The following is a 21,737-nucleotide window of genomic DNA, read 5'->3' as shown; positions in this document are numbered from 1 at the left end:
TGACGTATTCATTTATTGTACTTTATCATGGAAGAGAGTCTGTAGAGTACCAATTCTTTGACATTTGTTGATTCTAAAACATTTGCTCTGTGTCCTTTAGTCAGGTTTTACAGATGTTCCATGTATGCTTTAACAGAATGTTTGTTCTCTAATTCTAAATATAAATATTCGGCAAATCAAGTTGTAAATTGTGTTCTTAGAATCTTCTTTACCTGCCTTAATTCTTTATCTTTCAATTACTAAGATAGATGTTTAAAATCTTCCCCACCTTTGTCAAGTTGTTTGTAAACCTGTATTATAATATCCTGAGATTGTGTTATAAGGTACAAAAAAATTTACAGCAATTATCTTTCTAGTGACTTGCTATGTCAACATTTCTCTTTTGCATTATTTTCCTGGTATATGTTTGCTTCATCCTTTTAATTTCAAGCTTTCTATGTCTTTATATTTTAGATGCGTCCCTTTAAATAGCATATGCCAGGATTTTGTTTTTAATCTGGTTTTACAACTTTTTTAGAGTTTAGTCCATTCTATTGTTTGTAATAATTAACCTATTTAGGTTTATATTCCTATATCTGTCATCTCACTTTTTGCTTTCTAATTGCGTGCATATCTATGTGTGTGTGTGTGTGTATATATATATATATAAAACTCTTACAAACAATATATATATATAACCCTTTTCAAACCTTTTGGTCATTTGTATAGTCTCTTCTATTTTTGTAACACTTCTAAAACAATTTTTTCTTTAAATATATTCAATATGGTTTACATTATTTATCTGATAATTTCAATATGTGGCTCTGATGCTGCATTTGTTTTGTTGCTGATTTTACTTGTGCTATCTTTTTTTTTTTAATTTTTATTAATTAATTAATTTATTTATTTATGGCTGTGTTGGGTCTTCGTTTCTGTGCGAGGGCTTTCTCCAGTTGCGGCAAGCGGGGGCCACTCTTCATCGCGGTGCGCGGGCCTCTCACTGTCGTGGCCTCTCTTGTTGCGGAGCACAGGCCCCAGACGCGCAGGCTCAGTAGTTGTGGCTCACGGGCCCAGTTGCTCCGTGGCATGTGGGATCTTCCCAGACCAGGGCTCGAACCCGTGTCCCCTGCACTGGCAGGAGGATTCTTAACCACTGTGCCAGCAGGGAAGCCCCTACTTGTGCTATCTTGTTTCCACATGTACCTTGTGATTTTTTTGGGGGGGGTGTATATTTGTGTTTGCATTACTCGAAATTTTATCTCTGGGGATCGTTTGAGCCCGAGATTGATCTGTATTTTTCGAAAGAATACATGTGTCTGCTTCTGCTGAGCTCCTAGGTGTACGACCAGCTGAAAACCACCTTAAAAGTTTGACTTTGGGGCTTTATTTGACCCTCACAGGCAGTGTAAATTCTCGTCCCTAGATTGTGTGAGAATCCGTTTCTGGGTAGTGTTTCTCAGTGGAGACATTTACTGCCCCTCCCGCAGCTAAAGTGGAAACAACATATTGATCCTCCACGTGCTAGTGAGACTTCTTGTTGTTGTTGTTCCAGCTCATTCAGAGTGCAGCCTTTCAAGTTCCTCAGCTTTAAAGGATGTTTCATATTCTACGCTTCCTCCACTTCTCACAGGTCCCAGTTCACATTTCACTGCCTTGTGTGGGCTATAAAATACACATTTTCCAGCAAACCTCAAGCATCTTCCCCTTCCTCCCCCAAGGCAGCCTCGGTGTACGTGCCTGCTGCTCTAGTGTTTTGTTTCTTCTTCATTCCTGGTATTTAAGGATTCAGTTCTTAATTAGAATGATGTTTATTTTATTTTAAGTAGCATTAATAAGCTTTTTTAGCTGGAGGGTTATCAAGTTTTTTCATCTGCAATGTTGCTGGAACAAGTTATAAAATATTTACATATGACCTAAGAGTCAAACTTCGTAATGAGAAAAAAAAGCAACAGAGAAGTGAAAGAGAAGGGTTGAGTTCTGACTTGGAGAGAAAGAGAGGTAAAATAGAAAAGCTATTGACATTTTCAAATATTTAAAGTATAATAAACCATTGAAGAAATAGTATCTCAAACAATATGCAATAAACCCCGTCTGATGATTTAACATAGTCGTGATTATTTTCTCACTCAAGAATTTAGTGGTATTATGTGCCAATAAAACTCTAGAAAAGCCATAGGAAGCCATGGGTGAAAGAACCATATTTCTTTTGCCTAGACTAACCCTTTCTTATTAAAAGGATAGAAGTTTATATCCACAAACATTTGTTGAATTCTTGTCATCTACTCCATGATAAGGGTTAGGGGTAAGGTGGAAAATAAGTTAGAAGTATAAAAAGGTTCCTGGATTTATAAACATGGTACATCGTGTATGAATATCTGTGAGCCAAATTGCCACATTTGGACAAAACCTTCAGTTAAAAACCAATCATTTAAGATGAGCAAACAAAATTAAAGAGGTGTGCCAGAATGGGTATGTTAATTGGGATGCATTGGGCTTGTTGCAAGAAACAGAAAATTTGACTAACACAATGATGTAAATCATTGTGGCATTTGGACATTCCTTGTTTGCTCAACAAAAGACCTAAAGGTAGATGATCCCAAGCAAATATGGCTGCTCAACAACTTTATCAAGACCCAAGCTTGTTCCAGCTTCCAAATATGCTTTCTTTTTTTTTTAAATTTATTTATTTTATTTTATTTTTATTTTTGGCTGAGTTGGGTCTTTGTTGCTGCACGCGGGCTTTCCCTAGTTGCGGTGAGTGGGGACCACTCTTCGTTGCGGTGCGTGGGCTTCCCATTGCAGTGGCCTCTCCTGTTGCAGAACACAGGCTCTAGGTGTACAGGCTTCAGTAGTTGCAGCTCGCAGGCTCTAGAGCACAGGCTCAGTAGTTGTGGCGCACGGACTTAGCTGCTCCGCGGCATGTGGGATCTTCCCGGACCAGGGATGGAACCCGCGTCCCCTGCATTGGCAGGCGGATTCTTAACCACTGCGCCACCAGGGAAGCCCCCAAATATGCTTTCTTTAGGCTTGTGGCTTCTTGATCAGATTGGCCCAAACCAGTTAACATGACCATTCCTGGTTTCAAAGGAGGCTGAGCAAGCAAATCTCTGTCTTTATAGCTGGAAAAATAAAATGGAGAAGGGAGTCAGAAAAGACTCTTTGATAGTCAACCAACAGTGTCTGCCACAGTTGGGGAAAACATTTGCATCATCTATCACAGTTAAAGATGTAGCATCCAAATATATGAAGAATTTCTGTACATGAAAGAGAAAAAGACTTGTAACCCAATAGAAAACTGGGTGAAGTATATAAATTGTTAGTTGTATTGAAATAAAACGCAAATGGACAAATGTCATGAAAAGATGCTCAATCACAGTAGTTTTAAGGGAAATAAAAATTAAAATAGGAGTAAGGTATTGTTTTTACCAGTCAGGTTCATAAAAATGCAAAGTTTAACAATATCAAGTGCTAATAAGGCTTAGAGAAGCAGAGACCCTCAAACTCCTAGCAGATGAATAAATTGGCACAGTCTTTTTGGAACACAATTGGCAATATATCTGCCTATCCATTAAATTTCATTTAAAATTCTACTTGATGATATGTTAAATATTAACATTTGTACTTAAATCTTAAAGTTTGTACTCAGGGCATGTATAAGGATGTTAATTGTAGTATCGTTTAGACAGCAACAAATTGTGGGCAAAACTCCTCCATTTCCGATAACGAAAGAATGGTTAAACGAACTATCCATTGTACAGATAACTATGCAACTCATTTAGAATAAGTTAGTCATGTTATGGAAAAACATATTAAGTTAACTCAGAAATATATGAAAAGTGTTGTATCACATATGCAATCTATGTATATCAAATAATACCACAAAAAAACACTAATAATAGGTAATATTTTCTATAGATACACATACATAAAACATAATTTTTTAATTGTATTTTAAAAGTCTGGAAGGTAAGCAACCAACTGATATTGATGGGGGGGGGGTGAATTTAATTGCTAAACTGGAAGAAGCCTTAACTATCACCTGATCCAGTCTTTTCCCAAGTGATGCAAGTGTTTTGCTGATGGTACACAAAATGATTTTCAGTAGTCATGGACATAGCAGGAAATCAACTGGACTCACATAGTGAGAAAGCTATTCCCTTTTCAATGATCTTTTCATCCTCTGCTCAAGTGAAAGCAATATTCTCAGACTGGTGCCCATATGACCCTTCTAATACTTATTCACGCCCCTTTTTAACAAAGAGCAAACCCATTGCTCACAGACTTCACTAGGAACAAAATCTAGCTAAATTTACTAACATTATTTATAGCATATTTTTAGGTTTATCTTATATTCTTAGTAAGTATATAAGAATACTTATATATTTACTAAGTATTATATAATACTTATATATATGTTTTTCCATCTACTATAGTACATAATATTTGCTTTTAAAATAGATTTAAGTGAAATATGAGTCAATTAAAAAATATTCAAAGTATATTTGCATATATGTATATACACATATACAAAGAATGTTTACAAAGAATGTATATACACATATATACATATTTATTATGTATGTACATATGTATGTATGTATATAAAGAAAATGCTATTAAATAATAATACAGGCAGTGCATTAATATGACAAAAATTTTGAGGGGAAAATGCAAATACCTGAAGTTTCAGAAACACTAATCTAATTAGCTTTTTATGGTGCAAATAAAGAAAATTAAATTGTTACTATTTTATATGCTTTTTACAATTTAATTAAATAATTTAATCTCAAAGTCTTGGTATAGGACATGCATAATTTTAGATTAACAGTATATTTTTATTATTTGCGTCATTAATAGCTGTACTCTTACACACTCAATTAAAAGATCCTGTAGCTTTTTTTCTTTTTAATTTAAAGGGACTTTGCATAGAAAGTTTGCTCAAACTATGTAATCATCAGCAGGAAGAGGTGAATCTGGGGGGTAGATTTCCCGTTCAGGCTCGTGATGCACATATACCATTACACAATGTGTTGGCCTTTATACAAAATGAGAATTACATAATCCATATTATTAAGGAAAATGAATGAAATATATTGCTTTCAGATTTGTCTTTGTGCTAATACTTAACATCTGTTTGCCAGGGTGGTCCAGGACTCCGAGGACCAAAGGGTCAACACGGTGATCCAGGCCCAAAGGTAATGTTCTTTCTCCCTCTCACATCACTAGCCATAATATAATTTTGGAGTTAAGTAATATTTACCCTTTGCAGTTTAAGGCTCCTTATGTTGTTATGAAAGTTGTGTTGAAGCCTTTTCCCTTATTCTTAAAAGCTTGTGTTTTTCCATCAAAAAAAAATTTAGTAACTTAAGTGAAAAGAAAGGTTTCTGGGTCAGAAATAGAGTGTCAATGTTCCAAGTGGTTTAGTTGCTCAGGTAGTTCTTGCTCATATAGTCTTCTTTTCCTCTATCTGCAAAAAAGATGTATCAAGGGAGCACTGAATCACAACTAGGCAGCAGTCCTCCAAGTAATTTCTCAGATTTTAGCTTCCTCCTTCTCCCCTCCCACCATGTACTGTATAATCAAACACACAGCTCTATTTTCCATTCTCACTGCCCAAGGCCACCAAGTGTGGTGGTTCAGGTTGTATACTGTACAAAGGCACCAACTAAGAGGACCAAGTTGGTGCCAATCCATGTCAAGGCACACATTTTTCTACTTTGCACGAAGGTGCCCTAAGGGATGGCAGAAGCCCAGCCACTAATTGAGTTCAGGCCCCATCATCTTGTACCTGGCTTTTGGCAAATCTTCTAATTGGTCTTCTGGCTCCAGTGGCTTGATTTTTTGATTGATTCTTCACATCTGCCCCCAGATTCATTTCTTTAAAGTTATACTGGATCATATCATACTCTTAAAACCTGCAGTCATGTGTGACTGCCTTGAGAATACAATTCACCCTCCTTAGCATGACATTCAAGGCCCTTTATAATTTACTATCTCATTTTCACCATGTTGCTCCGAATCATCGCTCCAACCATCTTGCTTGACTTACTGCTTCAATATGGTGACTTATTAAATTTGCATAGTATTTATTCATGGAGAAGAGAACATTGCAATGTTGTTTTACTAGAAAATTGGAAACAAGTGGAGCAAGGTAAGAGTGAATGTGGAGGGTGAGGGCAGGCTTACAGGGGAGAAGTCAATGAAAGAAGGCTGAAGATAATTAATCAGGTACTACGCAGCTCAAAACTCAGACCATAAGATATCTTCTTTTTTTGTTTTGTTTTATTTTTTGAGATTGTGACACATTTTCTCAGGCAGAGACTTGATGTCTTGGCTCCACCTCTTATACACTATAAGGGAGGCAATGTCTTCAGTAAACACAGAGGAGTGCCCCAGAGATAGATAGCTCACAGTGGTGAAGGGGGAGAGACTATAGTTTGGCTGGATGGTGTGAACCTTCACAAACCAAGAGGGTGGTCTTGTATCACATATCTTTTGGATTTGTTGTGGAGTGTGGGCGTCTAGTTACTCACATAATTGGCACAATGTTCCTATTTATGTAAGCAAAAATAAATAAATGAAGTTGCAGCAACTACTGTGTGTTTACTCTTTTGGTTTACTGATGACAATTTGCCTGGGAGGTGGATCATCCAAGGCTTGGTGTCGTGTTATCCTATGAGTGTTTTATGTCTTAGGAAAAATTAGTTAATGAAATAAATTATAAATGCCGTAAGTAGAAATATCTGGGTAGCAGATATTTCTGGGTACCAGAGGGTTTAACTTACCTTTGGGATGACTTCTTGCCTTCCAGGGACCAGATGGCCCTCGGGGTGAAACAGGCCCTCCAGGACCTCAGGGTCCTCCTGGACCCCAAGGACCAAGTGGTCTGTCCATTCAAGGAATGCCTGTGAGTTGTGTGTAAACATTCAGATGGGTTTTATTGTTATCACTTCTCCATGAGTTATATAGAATGAACTTTTGTCTTCTGTGCCTTGATAATCATCCTCAGCCTCTTCCAACCCCTAAAAATAAGAACTGAGAAATGAAAGTAATGATTGAGACTTCATTCATTAGCCAATTTTTTGTTCAGTGAAGGGGGTCTTTTACAAACAGATATGTGCCTAGGGAATAGGTATATCCACAGATAATTTGTCTATAGAAAAGAAAGCAGGGCTTGACATGTATGGCCCTTTTTCTTGTTTGACTAAGTCCTTAGAGGGTGTGATAAAATCTAGAAAGTGACAAATGTTATACAAATTTAAGTTATTCATTTTGCATTTGTAGTAACTGTGGAAATAGCTTCATGAAAGCCATTTAATTATGATCTTTATCTCAACAGGCCTCAAAGTGTGGTGCTCTGAGTTTGAGATTATAGACAGAATACTCTCTACAGCCACATTTCTTTGTATAAGTTGTTTGTATCAATGAAAACAAATTCAATCCCACTCACTGATTTTCAGTGATCTTACTAGACGGATCTAGATTTAAAGAATAAAAACCAATCTCTGTCATTAGTATTTGAAGCATGATGCTTTTAAGCACATTTTTAGCAATCTTTCTGTGCATATGATTGTGTCTCCCTAGCTAAGAAGTCTTCTTTTCCAGAGTTATTTTCACATCTTAGAAAGCATTAACATGCCAGTTTGTATAATTACTACCACTATTACTACTACTAACTATTTGTTGAGATCTTGCTACTTGTCAGGTACTGTGTTTGCTTTTCCATTCTTACAAATTTCTAGCCAAAACAAAACACAAATATATAGAGATATAAGCTTTAAAATCTAAACTATAAATAATACTGAAATATTCGACTCCCCTCACATATTTACAGTATGAGCTTAGCCATATCAGACTGTATACACTGTGTTTAAACTATTCTGCTATATAAACGTTCTGGTCCATAGGCATGCTTACCTAGGTGGTGTAGCTTATGTGAAAAGTGAAATACGCTGTATGTGGATGTTAGTGTGAAAGCAATTTAATGTTGGAAATGTTAAAAGAGTCAGCGGAGAAAAAGAAAAGACTGAGAATTTACCTATTTACCTATGTGAACTTAACCCCATGTCCTTCTGGTTGTTCAGGGAATGCCAGGTGAAAAAGGAGAGAAAGGAGGGACTGGACTTCCTGGCCCACAGGTATTATTTTTATTTTTTTATTCCGTTGCTCTCAGCTCTAGAGCTTTGCCAAGAAGAAAGAAGACTGTAGCTTCTGAAGTCAGTTGTGATCTTGGCAATGAGTGGTTTCTACACTGAGGACCATTCGCGTGTATTCATTTACTTCAGCCCCCTCTTACGGTCCTACTGATACTCCCCTGGGTGAGCCCTGGTGGGGGACATTTCTTTCCTTTCTGGTGAATAACTTCTGGGTCCTGAATTCTCAGTCAGGAAGGCCTCACCTTTATGCTATCAGGTTTGTTTGGAGGCCTTGATTTATTTCGGGGAAGCTGGGTGAGAGGGTGATTGGTTTCGATAACTCTGCCATTTTCCTGTCCTTGCTCTATCTAGGGCATCCCAGGAGGTGTTGGTTCACCAGGACGTGATGGCTCACCAGGCCAAAGGGTAAGGACTTGCCCAAGATTGCTCGTTAGTACAGTAGATTTCTCACCAAGTCACTCTTGCTGTTGGCAAGTTCTATGCAAGGAAGGCAAACCAGGTGTTTTTTTGGGGTTTTTTTTTTTGTTTTCTTTATTTTTTCCTCCCATCTATCTGCATTCTACCGATCCTGCATCTGTTTCCCTTAACTGATATTCTTCCATGTCTATAACTTTCCTCAAAACCTAGAAACTTTCATCAAATCTTCCCAAATTAACCACACCTCTTTCTAAATGTTCCCATAACCTGAATATAGTTTGCACTGAATAGTGTGCATTGGTCTAACAGATTTTCCAGTTGTTTCAAATTCTCAAGGAGCAAACCTAAAGGAAATCAAGAATCATATGAATTGGAATTTAATTATTATGACTATCTGTATCATTCTCCATTTATTTAATATGCATCAATTATCAATTCCTGGAACCTGTTCAAGTGAACAGCAATAAAAGAAAGTATAAGGATGGTTGAGGGCTGAGTTAACAACTAGAGTTTGTTTAGTCAACATGTCTTCACTGAGCCAGGTTTGAGGTTCTTGTCCTCAAAGAGTTTATAGCTTTTGGGGGGAAATAGAACCAAATAAGAAACATATGCTATAATGGGAGTATTGACAGAGCCCTGTGGGAGCACAAAGAATAGATAACTAAGCCAGACTTGGAGGGTGAGGGAAAGCTTTCCAGAGGGGGCACCGTACAGACTGGATTTCAACTGAGAGATAGAAATTAGCCAGATACATGAGGAAAGGAAAGCTATTGGAAGTAGAGAGAACAGCATATATGGCATATAAAGGAGTGGAGTTGAAGAGAAGGTGGGGCATTTCCATTTCTGAACCTAGTTCCGTATGGCTGGAGATTAGACTGCAGTGTGTGTGTGTGTGTGTGTGTGTGTGTGTGTATACGTGCATCAGTGTACACGTGTGTACACACAGGTGTGGAGAGATTGTCAAGAGATGAAACTGAAGTGGTAAAAACAAACTCACTTACACCATCTATTCTTTTTTCAGACCAAGGATTTTGAGCTTTAACAGGAAGGCAATAGGAAGTCATTACATGTTCAGCAAGGGAGAGAGGCTGGTCTTCCTTAAAAGGACACCGATGTAGACATGTGGGCAGCTGCACAGTTTCTCTCAAGACTGAATTATATATAGTGGCCACCACTTAGATCCAGTCCAGTAAAGGACACACATTTGGTGACATTCCCTGGTATTTCCGGGGACAACTAACCCACTAGGTTAGCAAACGATTGGCTGGAAGACACACTTCTCTACTCAAACAAGGCTGCCTTTAGCTATACTGCTCAAGAATAAGGAAATCATTTTTTCTGTAGGAGTGTAGGTGTGTGAATTTAAATTCCTTCTATGCTGGGTTTTTTTTTTTTTTTTTGGTTTCACATCCAACTTTCGTTTGCTTAAAATCTCAGTTTAGTCTCTATCTATCAAATGGAATTAGTCTGTAAAGCATGTCCAGGTGAAGGTATCTAAAAGAGGCATTCTCTAAAAGTTAGATTTATGTAGGTTTCTTGTACATGTGGAAGGAGTGTCTAAAAGTATTTATGTGTTTTGGCAAAGGGCTTAGGCTAAAATCCTGTGTGGTTACACACCTAGATTCCTTCATGATTCCTGAAGCTCTGAAAACAGCAATTCTAAAGATTTGGTTCAGTGAATTTACTTGATTTATCCATGCGTAGAGGCTAGTCTTGGCAAAGAACTCCCAAATCAAACATATTGGATTAGTGTCTAGATCATTTGGGTTTGGAATTCTTTTAAAACCAATATACCAACACAGACTTTTTATAAATATTTTGCCATTCTTCCAAACATGTTTTATTCTATAGGATAAAAAGTCTTAGAGTGTAATAAAGCGTTAATATATCTGTACATGGATTTTATTTCCCTCTCTCGCTCAATCTGGAGGTAAAACTTTCAAGTGTCTCTAATTCCTATTTTGAAAAATTCTTGGATGGGAATGGAATTGCTTTTTAAAACTGGTTTCCAGAGAGTACTTTTTCTTTATAGGGCCATGTTAAAAAAAGATTGTGCAAATCCTGTGACAATTGCTTTAGAAAAGATACTTGAGGGCAATACTATTCCAGAGTACAACTTGAGGGGCTGCCATTAACACAGAATAAAATATAGTGGTTCCTCCTAGAATTGTGTAGCGTGAGGAAGGGACTGCCCTGCTTGAGGAAGGGACCACTTATATATTGGGTTGGCCAAAATTTTGTTCGGGAACGAACTTTTTGGCCAACCCAATATTTTTTCAATATCTTAACATCTTACTTAATAAGATATTAGTTGAGCACATATCTTAATTGAGTACATACTATGTGCTATGTTCTATGCTCAGCCTAGAGAGAGTTGTTCATTACTACCTCCAGAAGGAAAAGATCCAGAACAGGAGAGATTTTCAATAACTAAAGGAGGCAATTTGTACATCATCTACTGGGAAGAAATAGAAGGAGGAAGTGGAATCAAGACCATGACTCTTCCCTGGGGCCAGGAAAACCAATGGGTCTTCATCGGAGACAGTCAAGCTGGGAGGAAAGATGGGTGAAAACAGAGTTATTTAGGAGGCTCTGATCTGTTTAGTCAAGTATCTGGGGTCTTAATGAAAGTAAAGGGTCTAAAACAATTAGATAGTTACTTAGCAGGATTGTACAGTTGGAGGTCCAGGACCAACTTTCATAGTGGTAGGAACAGATCTCAGACATGGAGCTCCTTCTTTCTGGTTAGGCTGTGGGAGAGGGGTGTTGCTGAAAGAGAGCTAAGGACAAACACTTAAGATTATTCCTGCTCTGCCTTAGGCTATCCTAAAAGGCAAAGTTGCATTCAGAAAGGAAATAATGATAGTAGTAGTAATAATCATAATAAATAATAAGTAATAATAATGACAGTAACAACCATGGCATAGAACAGACTGAGAGCAAACACACTGGATGATGAAACTTAGTGCTGAAATGCCTGAGAAACTAATTCCAGAAAACTGTCTGGGGAATTAGGAAGACTAGGTTATTTTGTCTTTTCTTTACTCCAAGCCCTGAAATCACTTCCCATTACTGTGCCTCATTTCCTCTGATCTTGAGTGAGTAAAGACCACTCAAGGCAAAGAAGGAGGAAGCTGGGATAAATATGCATGGTGATGTCCAATCAATGCTTCTAGCTCCTTGGAGAGTTGCAGAGAGTAGGTGAGTGAGGTGTGCTGTAGGCATGAGGGGCTATTTCTTACTGGTCATTCTTTCTTTTTAATCTTTGTCTTTTCTTATAGACTGTTAAGAATTCATAGCCCAAAGCTAGAACCATCACCTTGACTATTGGCTTAGGGAAAGTTTAGCATCCCTTACCCAGAGCCAGTGCCAATGTCACTTATTCATTTAGTCTACAAGGAAGGAGAGTTTAGCAGAGACTAAAAGAAAGATTAAGCATCTCCTCTTTAAACAGGAAACATGTTTTCTAATGTTTCTAGCTTCTTCTGGCTTTTCCCAAGGGGAATCTTTGACTTGTAGAGGCAATCCTGGGCCTCAGGCCACAAGCAAGTCCAGCAAAAGTTGGACTTCTTCATTGAACCAGTCTCAGCCTCTTGCTGGGAAGCCAGTAGAGCACAATGCAGGACCACACCATATAAAGCAACAGGGCAAGTGCAGATTTAACAGCTGAATGTATTCAGACATCAGTTTTCATTCTGAGTCATTCCAGCCAACAGCGTCTTTGTCTTATCTTTCTTTTCTGTCAATCTTGCCATCTCCCTTTTTGCCTCCCTCCTCTTCTTTTCTTGGTGTCTCTGACCCCAGGGTCCACCCTGTCATCTTTGGGTTCCTCTGAGGTAGGGTGGATCTCTCATCCCCCACCCTAGACACCCAGGTGGTCCTTAGAGAAACCAGGAAAAACAGGCAAGACATGGGTGATAAATATAAGCAGTGAAAGAAAGAACTGAAAAAGAAAGGAAAAACTACCTCTTTTCTAGTTCTGAGGCTCACTCATATCCAAGACCACCAGCTTTCTGTCAAGCATTCCAAATAGAAACTTTAAAAATTATTTTTATTTTCCAATTCTTACTATCATTTTATAAAAAGTCAAAGAGACAAGAAATAAAAATGACCAGGAGATATATATGTTATGGTACCTGGAAGGTAGTAATTCCTCCTTTGTACCAAGGGTGTTAGTTTTAAAATTCCAAGTAAACTGAAATTGGAATGCTTCCTTCCCTCCAAGTTACTGCTCCCTGCCTCTCCTGTCTTCATGCCATAACCACAGCCTTCCTTTTTCATCTATAAAAGGTGAAATACTGTTAAAAAAGTTCTACATATGAATTCTGCTGAACTTGTGTGGTTACGAGCAGCAGGATGGTCCAGTGGTAAATATCAGAGACTTGGACAGTTAGCCAGACCTCAGTTTGAACGCTAGCCATATGACACTGAGCCAGTTACTTAAAAAGTCCAAGCCTCACTTTCCTCATCTGTGAAGTGGAAAAAATAATATTCGACTCCATAGAGCTATTGTGGGAATTAATTCATATAAAGAATTTCTATATAAAATTTCAACTTTAGCTGATACAAGTATTCACTATTTTCAATGTAGACCTAATGAGTCAGGACAGTGCAATATTTTATAATGCCTGTCCTTAACATTATTAAGGGACCTTAGAAGATTTTAATGAACTATGAAAAAAGTCTAAAGAAAAAGCAAGTGGCTTGTTGTTTAATTTTCTTGGAGTCCACGTTGAAAGGACGCTTGGAACGTGCTTCCTTTTTATGTGGGTTTGATGTAAACAAAGGCCATACTTGTGATGAATGTCCCACTTCATCAAAGCAAGTTGGACTTAAAATATACTTGAAAAATTGAACTTGAGTCAACGATCTGGATTTAATTCCTATCATAAATGTCAAGCTGTGATGAGAGATTCATCTAAGGACTGTTTTCTTAAATACTAATATTCATGATAATTATCCCCTTGAGTATCTTCCTTCCTCCAGAAGAAGAAATGTAAAAATCATCACAAAGCTAGTGGAGAGAACGATACGCTTTTCCTTTTCATGGATCTAAACGGGTTTTTATAAAATCCCAGGAAAACATTCTCCCAATCAACCACGGTGATGGCAGTATATGCAATTGGGACTTGGCAGATTATTTTAATAAAAAGAGCAGCGGCCACTGTCATTGATTCTTGACTAAGTGCAGTGCTTTACAAATGTTATGTATTCTCCAATCCTCAGAATAATCACGAATGCTAGGCACTGCTACCCCATTATATAGACAAAGAATCTGAAGCTCAGAAAGTTGAAGTAACTCAAACAATGCCACACAGCAAGCAAGCATTGCAGCCAGAATTATAATCCACTCTCAGGCTCCAACACTGCACTCTTTCCTTCCACAAAATTATGTTAAAGGGTAAAGTGGGATTTTGTTAATATGGGCAACTCTTCCAGTAAAAATATGAATAAGAAGGACTCCGTCACTGAAGATATCTCACCCAGCATTTTTTTGGGCAGAAGGAACCCAGTTTGGGTTACTTTCTTGATGAAGTAGTAATTGATTGTTCACACATAAGAATATGTTTCTGTGATTACTTTTCACTTTTACTTGGATAGTGGCCCGTCCGAGGAGAGAACTGTTACTCAGAGAATTAGTATCATGTTATTACTGGCTTTAAAGATGCTTCTATTGGGGCATAGGGTACAAATGCTATCTGTCTTGCGCTCTGGTTCTAACGCTGTCCCTTGGGGTCAGGCGAGGCATTTTTATATTTGTAAACCAGCAGTTCCACAACTTAAACGACCAAATTGTTGTTTTGTGTTTTGTTTTGTTTTTTAAATATGCAGATTCCTGAGCTTCGACCTCAGAGATTCAGATACAAAAGGTCTTGGGTATGACTTAGGCATGTATAGTTTTAAAAAAGCTTAATGATTCTAATAATCAGCTAGGTTTTAGAATCACTGAATAGTATATTATGTTAAGCCCTTTGTATGTCAAAGTAGTTTCTTGGGTAGAATATTGCTGTCGTTGTAATTCACTGAAGTCACCATTGCAGGTTACTAAAACTATACACGTTTATATTTCTATATATACATTTAACTTATGTATGTAATATATATATTTGTACATTTAAAAAATAGTGTATTGTGTACACATATAAAATATATGTATATGTTTATATAAACATATATATACACACATACATGCTGTGTGTGTGTGTGTGTGTGTGTGTGTGTGTGTGTGAAACTGAAAATTCCCCAGTGTGACTCAACATAGTATCACACTCAGGATTGATCTTGGATCTCTAACCTGGGCCAGTGTTTACAGAGTCTGTGGCTTTTTACCCCTTGGCCTCTTAATCTGGTGGTTGGTCTTAATCCTTAGTTGCAAGTAAAGCCTTATTTCCTATGGCTGACTGCCACGCTGGTCTCTTGCCGTTGCTCTCAGGGTTGAAATTGTGCAGATGGAGTTTCTTCAAGTGTGTCTTTAGTCCTCATTGCTTGAGTTTGTTCCGTTTCAACAAACTCATCAGCTGCCAGCTGCTTACAGACCCCACTCTACCTGAGAGTGTGGTGTCCGTCAAAGGACCTTAACAATTGGCTGTGTTACTGCCAATTACGGTTCGTGTCCGTGGTCCACCCTTGCAGGCTTCAAAGAAGGCGTGGATGGTGAATATCATAACTGAGTCACTGGCTCTGAGTGCTATTTCTGTTAGCTACATAAGCATAAATATTCTAGCTTCTGACTTTAGTTACAACACACTTTGTGGGCACATCTGTTTCATCCTTTAGTTGCCATAGACACAGTACCTTGAAACTACAAACTTTTTAAGAGCCTACAAAAAGTGCTTGCCACCTGAAAAAAGCATATGTGTTTGCTCTAGTGTATGGAAAAGAAAACTGAAAAAATGAAAATTAATAAATTAGTTAAATGTCTGTAAAACATTACACTTTGCTAACTTCAACTATGGTTAAATTTAGTATTTATTCAAACATCAGTGATTTTTGAAAACGCATTTTGGATAGATTTCCTTTTGCTGATAAATCATAGCCAACCGTAACTTAATAAGTTGCTCAGAGCCAAATGTTTTCAAAAAAAATTATAAAAAGCCTTTCAAGTTTTTATAGCAAAAATTATTTTTAATGTGGGTTGTTGGTGCATATTAATATTTTGAGGTGGGAATCTCAAAAAGGAAAAATGATTGGAGCGACTCATGTTATAAAACACCCCTGTTTGTAAGTGGCTGATTTTACGCGCTTTAAAAAATAAACGTGTCGGTTTAAGTGAATTCTCACATTATGCTTATTGTTTAATCTTCTATCCCCTAATATTCATTCTTCATTGCTTAATTAAAGTTTTCTGTTTTTTACGAGGGCGCTTAATCCGCAAACACACATGTACTGAGATTGACTTCCTGCTATGAAATGGATAATTTATAGATCTTGAAATGGATAATTTATAGGTCTAGAAATGTCTGGGGAAGTGCAAACCCATTTCTAGCTGTTAAGGGCTGAAAACCATTCAGCGGGCTTTGATTAAAGTGAAGCTGGATCACAAAGCTAGAATTTGCCGATTATTTTGCCATGTACAATGCAGACATTTTACACGGTTTTTCTTTTCACCAAGTTGATTGCTTTGATATAAAAAGCTGCTGCTTTTGCTCCTCACCCTGGGAGAAGAGGTGAGGAAAGGGACCAGAACCCTGCCTAAAGAGCTGACTGGCATGTGAGGCTGGGCTGTACTGTGGATGCTGCAGTGGTCCCTGAGCAGGGAGAGTGATGCAGTGTCCCAACCATCCCGGATCCCTTGACTTAGAATCCACCTCTCCTGTGAAACCCCACACCTGGATCAGGTGCCCTTCCTGCACGTTCCCATGGAATCTCCTAGTCCATCGTCGTAGCTCATTGTCATTTACTTTCAATTGTTGACTTTTCTTAAAACTGTCACCTCCTTGAAAAGAAACTGTCTTGTTCATCATTGTCTACCCAAAACCTAGCAAAATGCCCAGCACATACTAGTTCTGCAAATATGTTTCAGTAATGTGACAGATGTGAGGCTTACAAGTAAAAACAATCTTTCAAAGATAAATTTCAAGCGTGATTCAAAAGTTATAAAATAAAACTATGTGATGAAATTGTGAACTTTTTTAGGGTTAGGAAGAGATTTGGGGGAAAAAGGGGCTTTGATTATGTTTCTAAAATAATATTGAGCCTAACATCCTTTTAATTATAAGCAGGTATAGCAAGTAAATTTTTTTTTAAACATCTTTATTGAAGTATAATTGCTTTACAATGGTGTGTTAGTTTCTGCTTTATAACAAAGTGAATCCGTTATACATATACATATGTTCCCATATCTCTTCCCTCTTGCATCTCCCTCCCTCCCACCCTCCCCATCCCACCCCTCTAGGTGGTCACAAAGCACCGAGCTGATCTCCCTGTGCTATGCAACTTGCAAGTAAATTTTAACTTGGAATGAGGGAAACAGGAAACTCACAGTACCCTTAAGAACGCCTTTATTCTTGAACTATTATATGTAAAAATGTGCAGTCATTCACGACATTCCATGAACGAAAGAGCTAGAATAAAATGCACTGGAATGGATGTTACTGGTGCCCCGGTCAGAGCCCCTTTACCTGGCAGGTGTACTCCATCCCCCGGCTGCTGTGGGTTTGACTGCTAGCAACTCACAGTTCTCTTCTACAGAGAACTACCCTTGGAACTGCCACCTTGGCTCCAGTCAATGACCAACTGATGTGGGTATATAAAACCTTGCGGTAGGTCAACTCTGAGATGTAACTCACACTCCAGAGCTCCCCATCGGGTCAGACTGAAGCCAGTCTTAGCTAAATCCAATTCTAACCTAACCTCTTTGCCTGCCCTCTCCTGCCTCCTTCATACCTAAAAGCTTTCTCGCAAGAACACTCCCTCTATAAATCAAAGGCACAACAACCCAGTCTGCTTCTAGGAAACCACCCCTCAGATAGTCACTGAAATGAAATTTCAGCTTCTGAGCTAGATAACTCCCGATCCCTTTCCTCCAGGCTTGTGGAGGGTTCAAGAGCAAAGACGGGTAAGATTGGCATCCCCCTACCCCCTCAGCCCACACTATGCTTTTCCGGACTAATTATACTTGCAATTCATATTTATTCAACATGATAACCAGAGCACTTCTTCCAGGTGCCTCAATTTTATTCAAATTTAACTTTTTATTAGTACCTATTTTGTGCCAACCATGCACTAGGGAGGTATTAGGAATGGAACGGTGAATAAGACATGATTTCTGCCCTCAAAAAAAAAGAAATCTCAGCTTCTGAGGATGTGCTTTCGGTAGAAGAACACAGAGTGAACAAACATGTAGTCTCTTCTTTTGATTTGAACACACCGAAGCAATAGCCTCTCGGCCAAATTTAGCTCCTATATAAGAACGACATTTCATCCTCTTCCCTTCCAGATGATACGCACGTGGTGTCTGTAAATCAAGTGAATTCAAAACTGTTCTCAAGAGCATCCTTCCAGAGCCACGATGAAGGAGAGCACTGACAGATCATTGCTTTGTAAACTCCTTCAGATCATTGCTTTGTAAACATGATTGGGAGAGGGGAGTCAATGTATTATTTCCTGCAGGTCTTCCTTGGAATAATGCAGTTTTCTTTTCAGAAAATATGACATGGCTTGCCTCCCTCTATGAATAAAATTGCCCTTGCTTGTTTTTGAGATTTTTTTTTTCTCTCTGGACACAGCCTGGAAAAGAGTCAGGGAGGGCTTCCTGCAGCAATGCTACACTTTTGACTGCTGGGCCATGGTGTTGGCTGTGTGTCATGTGTGGCCTTACATACGAGTGTGTGTTTGCTTCCCCTCCAGTGCTGGAAGTTTTAAGGCAGGAAGCAAATGATGTCCTTTGAAAAATGTCTTCTTAAATTATTGACTGTGTGCTCAGAGGCCCTTTTTTTCTTATGTGAACTTCATCTAGAAAATAATAGTAGATTTAAAAAAATTTTTTTTAATGGTAAGGTCTCCTAAGTTTTCTCACTGATCATATGAGGGAGTTGGGCTGGAGGAGTTCTAAGGTTCTGTTTTTCTTTTACATATTCTGATTTTTTTACACCCTCTTCCTGGATATGCTATATTTAAACTCCATGTAAAATAATTTCTTTCAACCTATGTCAGTATTAATTTTTGTTGTTTAGCTAGCAGATCCAAAGAAGGATGTGTGTGTGTATGTATGTATGTGTGTGTGTGTGTGTGTGTCTGTGTGTGTGTGTGTGTGTGTGTGTGTGTGTGTAATTTAATCTGTATCAGGGCCTATCACTGAAGCTTTCTGACTTAATAATATTTTTGAATGAATAACTAAAGTGAATGAATAGAAGTAGTAGAGGAAAAAAAACCACTAGCTTTTATATTAGTATAGGATAACTGTTATAACAAAGACCCTAAAATCTCAGTGGTTTCAAGCAATTTAAAAAAATAAATTAAATGAAATAAAATAAAGTCTATTGTTTGGTTACAGCCAGTGCTGTCGACAGAATAGGTAGAGGAGTGGGGCCGTGGGGTGGAGATAGTCTCTGATCCATGCAGTCACTTAGGGACTCGAGGTCCTTCCGTCTTGTGACACTTTGATCTTCAACATGTGGGCCCTAAAGTTGTTCAAGAAGGGGAAAAGAAAGTGGAGGATTACCCATAGGAAATTTTTATGAACCAGAACTGGAATTGGCCCCTTTCCACGGTCCAGAACTCAGCCCCATGGCTCTAACAGAATTGCTGGAACAGTAATGTTCCAGCATTATGTTCCTCATAATGTGCCCAGGCAGAAAAGGAAAACCATCAAGATTCGTGGGTTGTAGAATCCTCTGCCTTAGCTGGTTTTAAGACCTGCTAGTATTCGAGCTTGAGAGCATGATGAAAGGGGCTTGCTGACCACTGCTTTTCCTACACACCTATCCTACCCCCTCTTCATGCCACCTTTCATTTCGTACCTTTTCTCCCAACTCACACCATTTCCTTTCATTCAGCCTCATCCTGACTCTCTTTTATTTGATACCTTGACATAAAGAGACATAATAGGAATGTGGATGGGGACCCCTAAGGAGAAGGATTTTCATGAGCCACATAAATGGAAAAGACAGTTCACTGGAAAAGTGGCACACATTTCAGAAAAGGAATTGGGAGAGGCAGCAAGGAAGCCAGGAGATGTTGCGTTGAGTTGACTTGAGATGAGAATGGGTTATTCTAGTAGGGGACAAATCCCAAGATGAAAAGTCCATTTCTGCATGTAGTAGAAAGTAATGTCTGAACAAAATTTTATAAACTTATAATAAAATTCAGATTGAAGATCCTCTCTCATGTTTTTAACTGCATTGGAAAGACCAGCATCCACAATTAAGAACTACAATCTTTTGAGAGTAAGTCACTCCAGCTGTTCTATTTTTTTTTAACATTCACATAAAAATAACATGCACATACACACATTCAATAATTGAGGAAGATATTTTTATAAAGAACATCGTTTGCTTTCTGCCTTAAACTCTTCCGTCATGGAATGGGAAGCAAACATGTACACACATTCAGTAAACCTGCTCAGCAGTCAGAACTGTATTATTACAGCAGGAAATCCCCCCAGATTTGCCCCCAGGCAGCTCCTGAAGAGCTGCAGAGTTGCAGATATTGTAATACTCCTAATTTGTAATATAGATTCCTGTGATAGGGATTCCCTGCCCCAAACTCCCTTAGGTCCTGAAAGACACTAATTCGTCTTTTTGGCTGGTCATTAATGACCAGAATTGATCTGCCTTCTCACTTGTTATGCTTAGTTTAATAAAAAACACTTTCTGGAAACAAGTTCCTGTTTATGTTTGTAAGTGGTATCTCTTACACCTAAAATTCTTACATCGGACAATTTCATAGAGCCAACAGACACAAAAGTCTTTGCCAAGAACAATTCCCATGAAGGGTATAAAAGCAGTGAATCCTTGGAAGTCCAGAGTAAATGACAGGACTTGCCCCCCAGATATTAAATGGGATTAAGTGCACCTTTTCTGAAAGCCATGTAAAGCAACTGCATAGTTGACACACCATATTTTTCTTCCCCCAGGGCTTTCCTGGAAAGGATGGATCCTCTGGCCCTCCGGGACCACCAGGGCCAATTGTAAGTATTTCCAGGAACTACTGGGATGTAGTACTGCTTTAAAGCAATTCATCTCTTTTGAGAGATTTTCTTCTGCCAAACCTTTCACCTTGGTGGCCATCTTTGCTATAGTGTAACAACTCGTCCCTTGGTACAGAGCTCTTCCTAAAACATCCTTAAAAAATAATGTATCCATGTGGCTTGATTATTCTACCTCTGAGCCACTTTGCCATAAGATCACCTGCATTGATTTAGTTTTTATTAGACACAGATAAGACTTGAATTTTTTTTTCTTTTTAGATTTTTATTGGAGTATCGTTGATTTACAATGCTGTGTTAGTTTCAGGTGTACAGCAAAGTGAATCAGTTATTCATATAGATATATCCCCTCTTCTTTAGATGATTTTCCCATATAGGCCATTACAGAGTATTGAGTAGCATTCCCTGTGCTCTACAGTAGGTCCTTGTTGATTATCTATTTTCTATATAGTAGTGTGTATATGTCACTACTATATATAAAAAAGGCTTGAATTTGAAAGAACTACGTCTAACCGACAGAGTGGAGGCTTTTCCAAAACCGTCTTCCTTTCTTTTGTGGTACGTTAGTTGGAAACAGGAGTGAGCAGTGAATCCTGAAGACCTGGTGTTGGGCGGGGAGGTGAGGTTAATGTGCATGTTTGTTGCTCTTTCTTGAGAGCTAGCTGTTTTCGATGACAATGAGTGAGTCCTCACCTTTACTGCACATTCCTGTCTATCAGGGCATTCCCGGAGCCCCTGGAGCCCCAGGAATCACAGGAAGCGTGGGACCCCAAGGCGCCCTCGGGCCACCTGTGAGTACGTGGCTGTAGCCAGTCAGGATGGTTGCCCAGTTATCCCTCTGGTTTATTTATGTGTTTAAATTTACAGCATCTTTTTTGGTCAAAATGTTTTTTTCAGGACTGGATTCTGTGGGAATCCATAAGGAAAACAGAGACTCTCCTAGGATAAAGATTAAGATCAGACTGTGCATATATCATGGCTAAAGACAAATGGTCCCAACAGGGAATAATCTGCAGCTAAGCTTCTGCTTATATATA

At 38.5% G+C, this 21,737-nt stretch overlaps 1 protein-coding gene across 5 annotated transcripts in view; it reads left to right on the top strand.

The window, feature by feature from the left end:
* Positions 1 to 21,737, top strand: part of COL14A1 (collagen type XIV alpha 1 chain) — a 243,696-nt gene that overhangs the window by 179,982 nt on the left and 41,977 nt on the right. For all 5 annotated transcript variants that reach the window (XM_007188834.3, XM_007188835.3, XM_007188833.3 and 2 more), the window contains exons 37-42: positions 5,121 to 5,174; positions 6,791 to 6,886; positions 8,064 to 8,117; positions 8,487 to 8,540; positions 20,629 to 20,682; positions 21,420 to 21,491. In XM_007188834.3, the coding sequence (XP_007188896.2) occupies positions 5,121 to 5,174; positions 6,791 to 6,886; positions 8,064 to 8,117; positions 8,487 to 8,540; positions 20,629 to 20,682; positions 21,420 to 21,491 (384 nt within the window). The remainder of the gene's footprint in view (positions 1 to 5,120; positions 5,175 to 6,790; positions 6,887 to 8,063; positions 8,118 to 8,486; positions 8,541 to 20,628; positions 20,683 to 21,419; positions 21,492 to 21,737) is intronic.

This window comes from Balaenoptera acutorostrata, chromosome 17 (assembly GCF_949987535.1).
Source record: "Balaenoptera acutorostrata chromosome 17, mBalAcu1.1, whole genome shotgun sequence".
Lineage (NCBI taxonomy): Eukaryota > Metazoa > Chordata > Mammalia > Artiodactyla > Balaenopteridae > Balaenoptera > Balaenoptera acutorostrata.
Note: the sequence above shows the minus strand (reverse complement) of the source record. Positions and strands in the feature narration are given on the sequence as shown.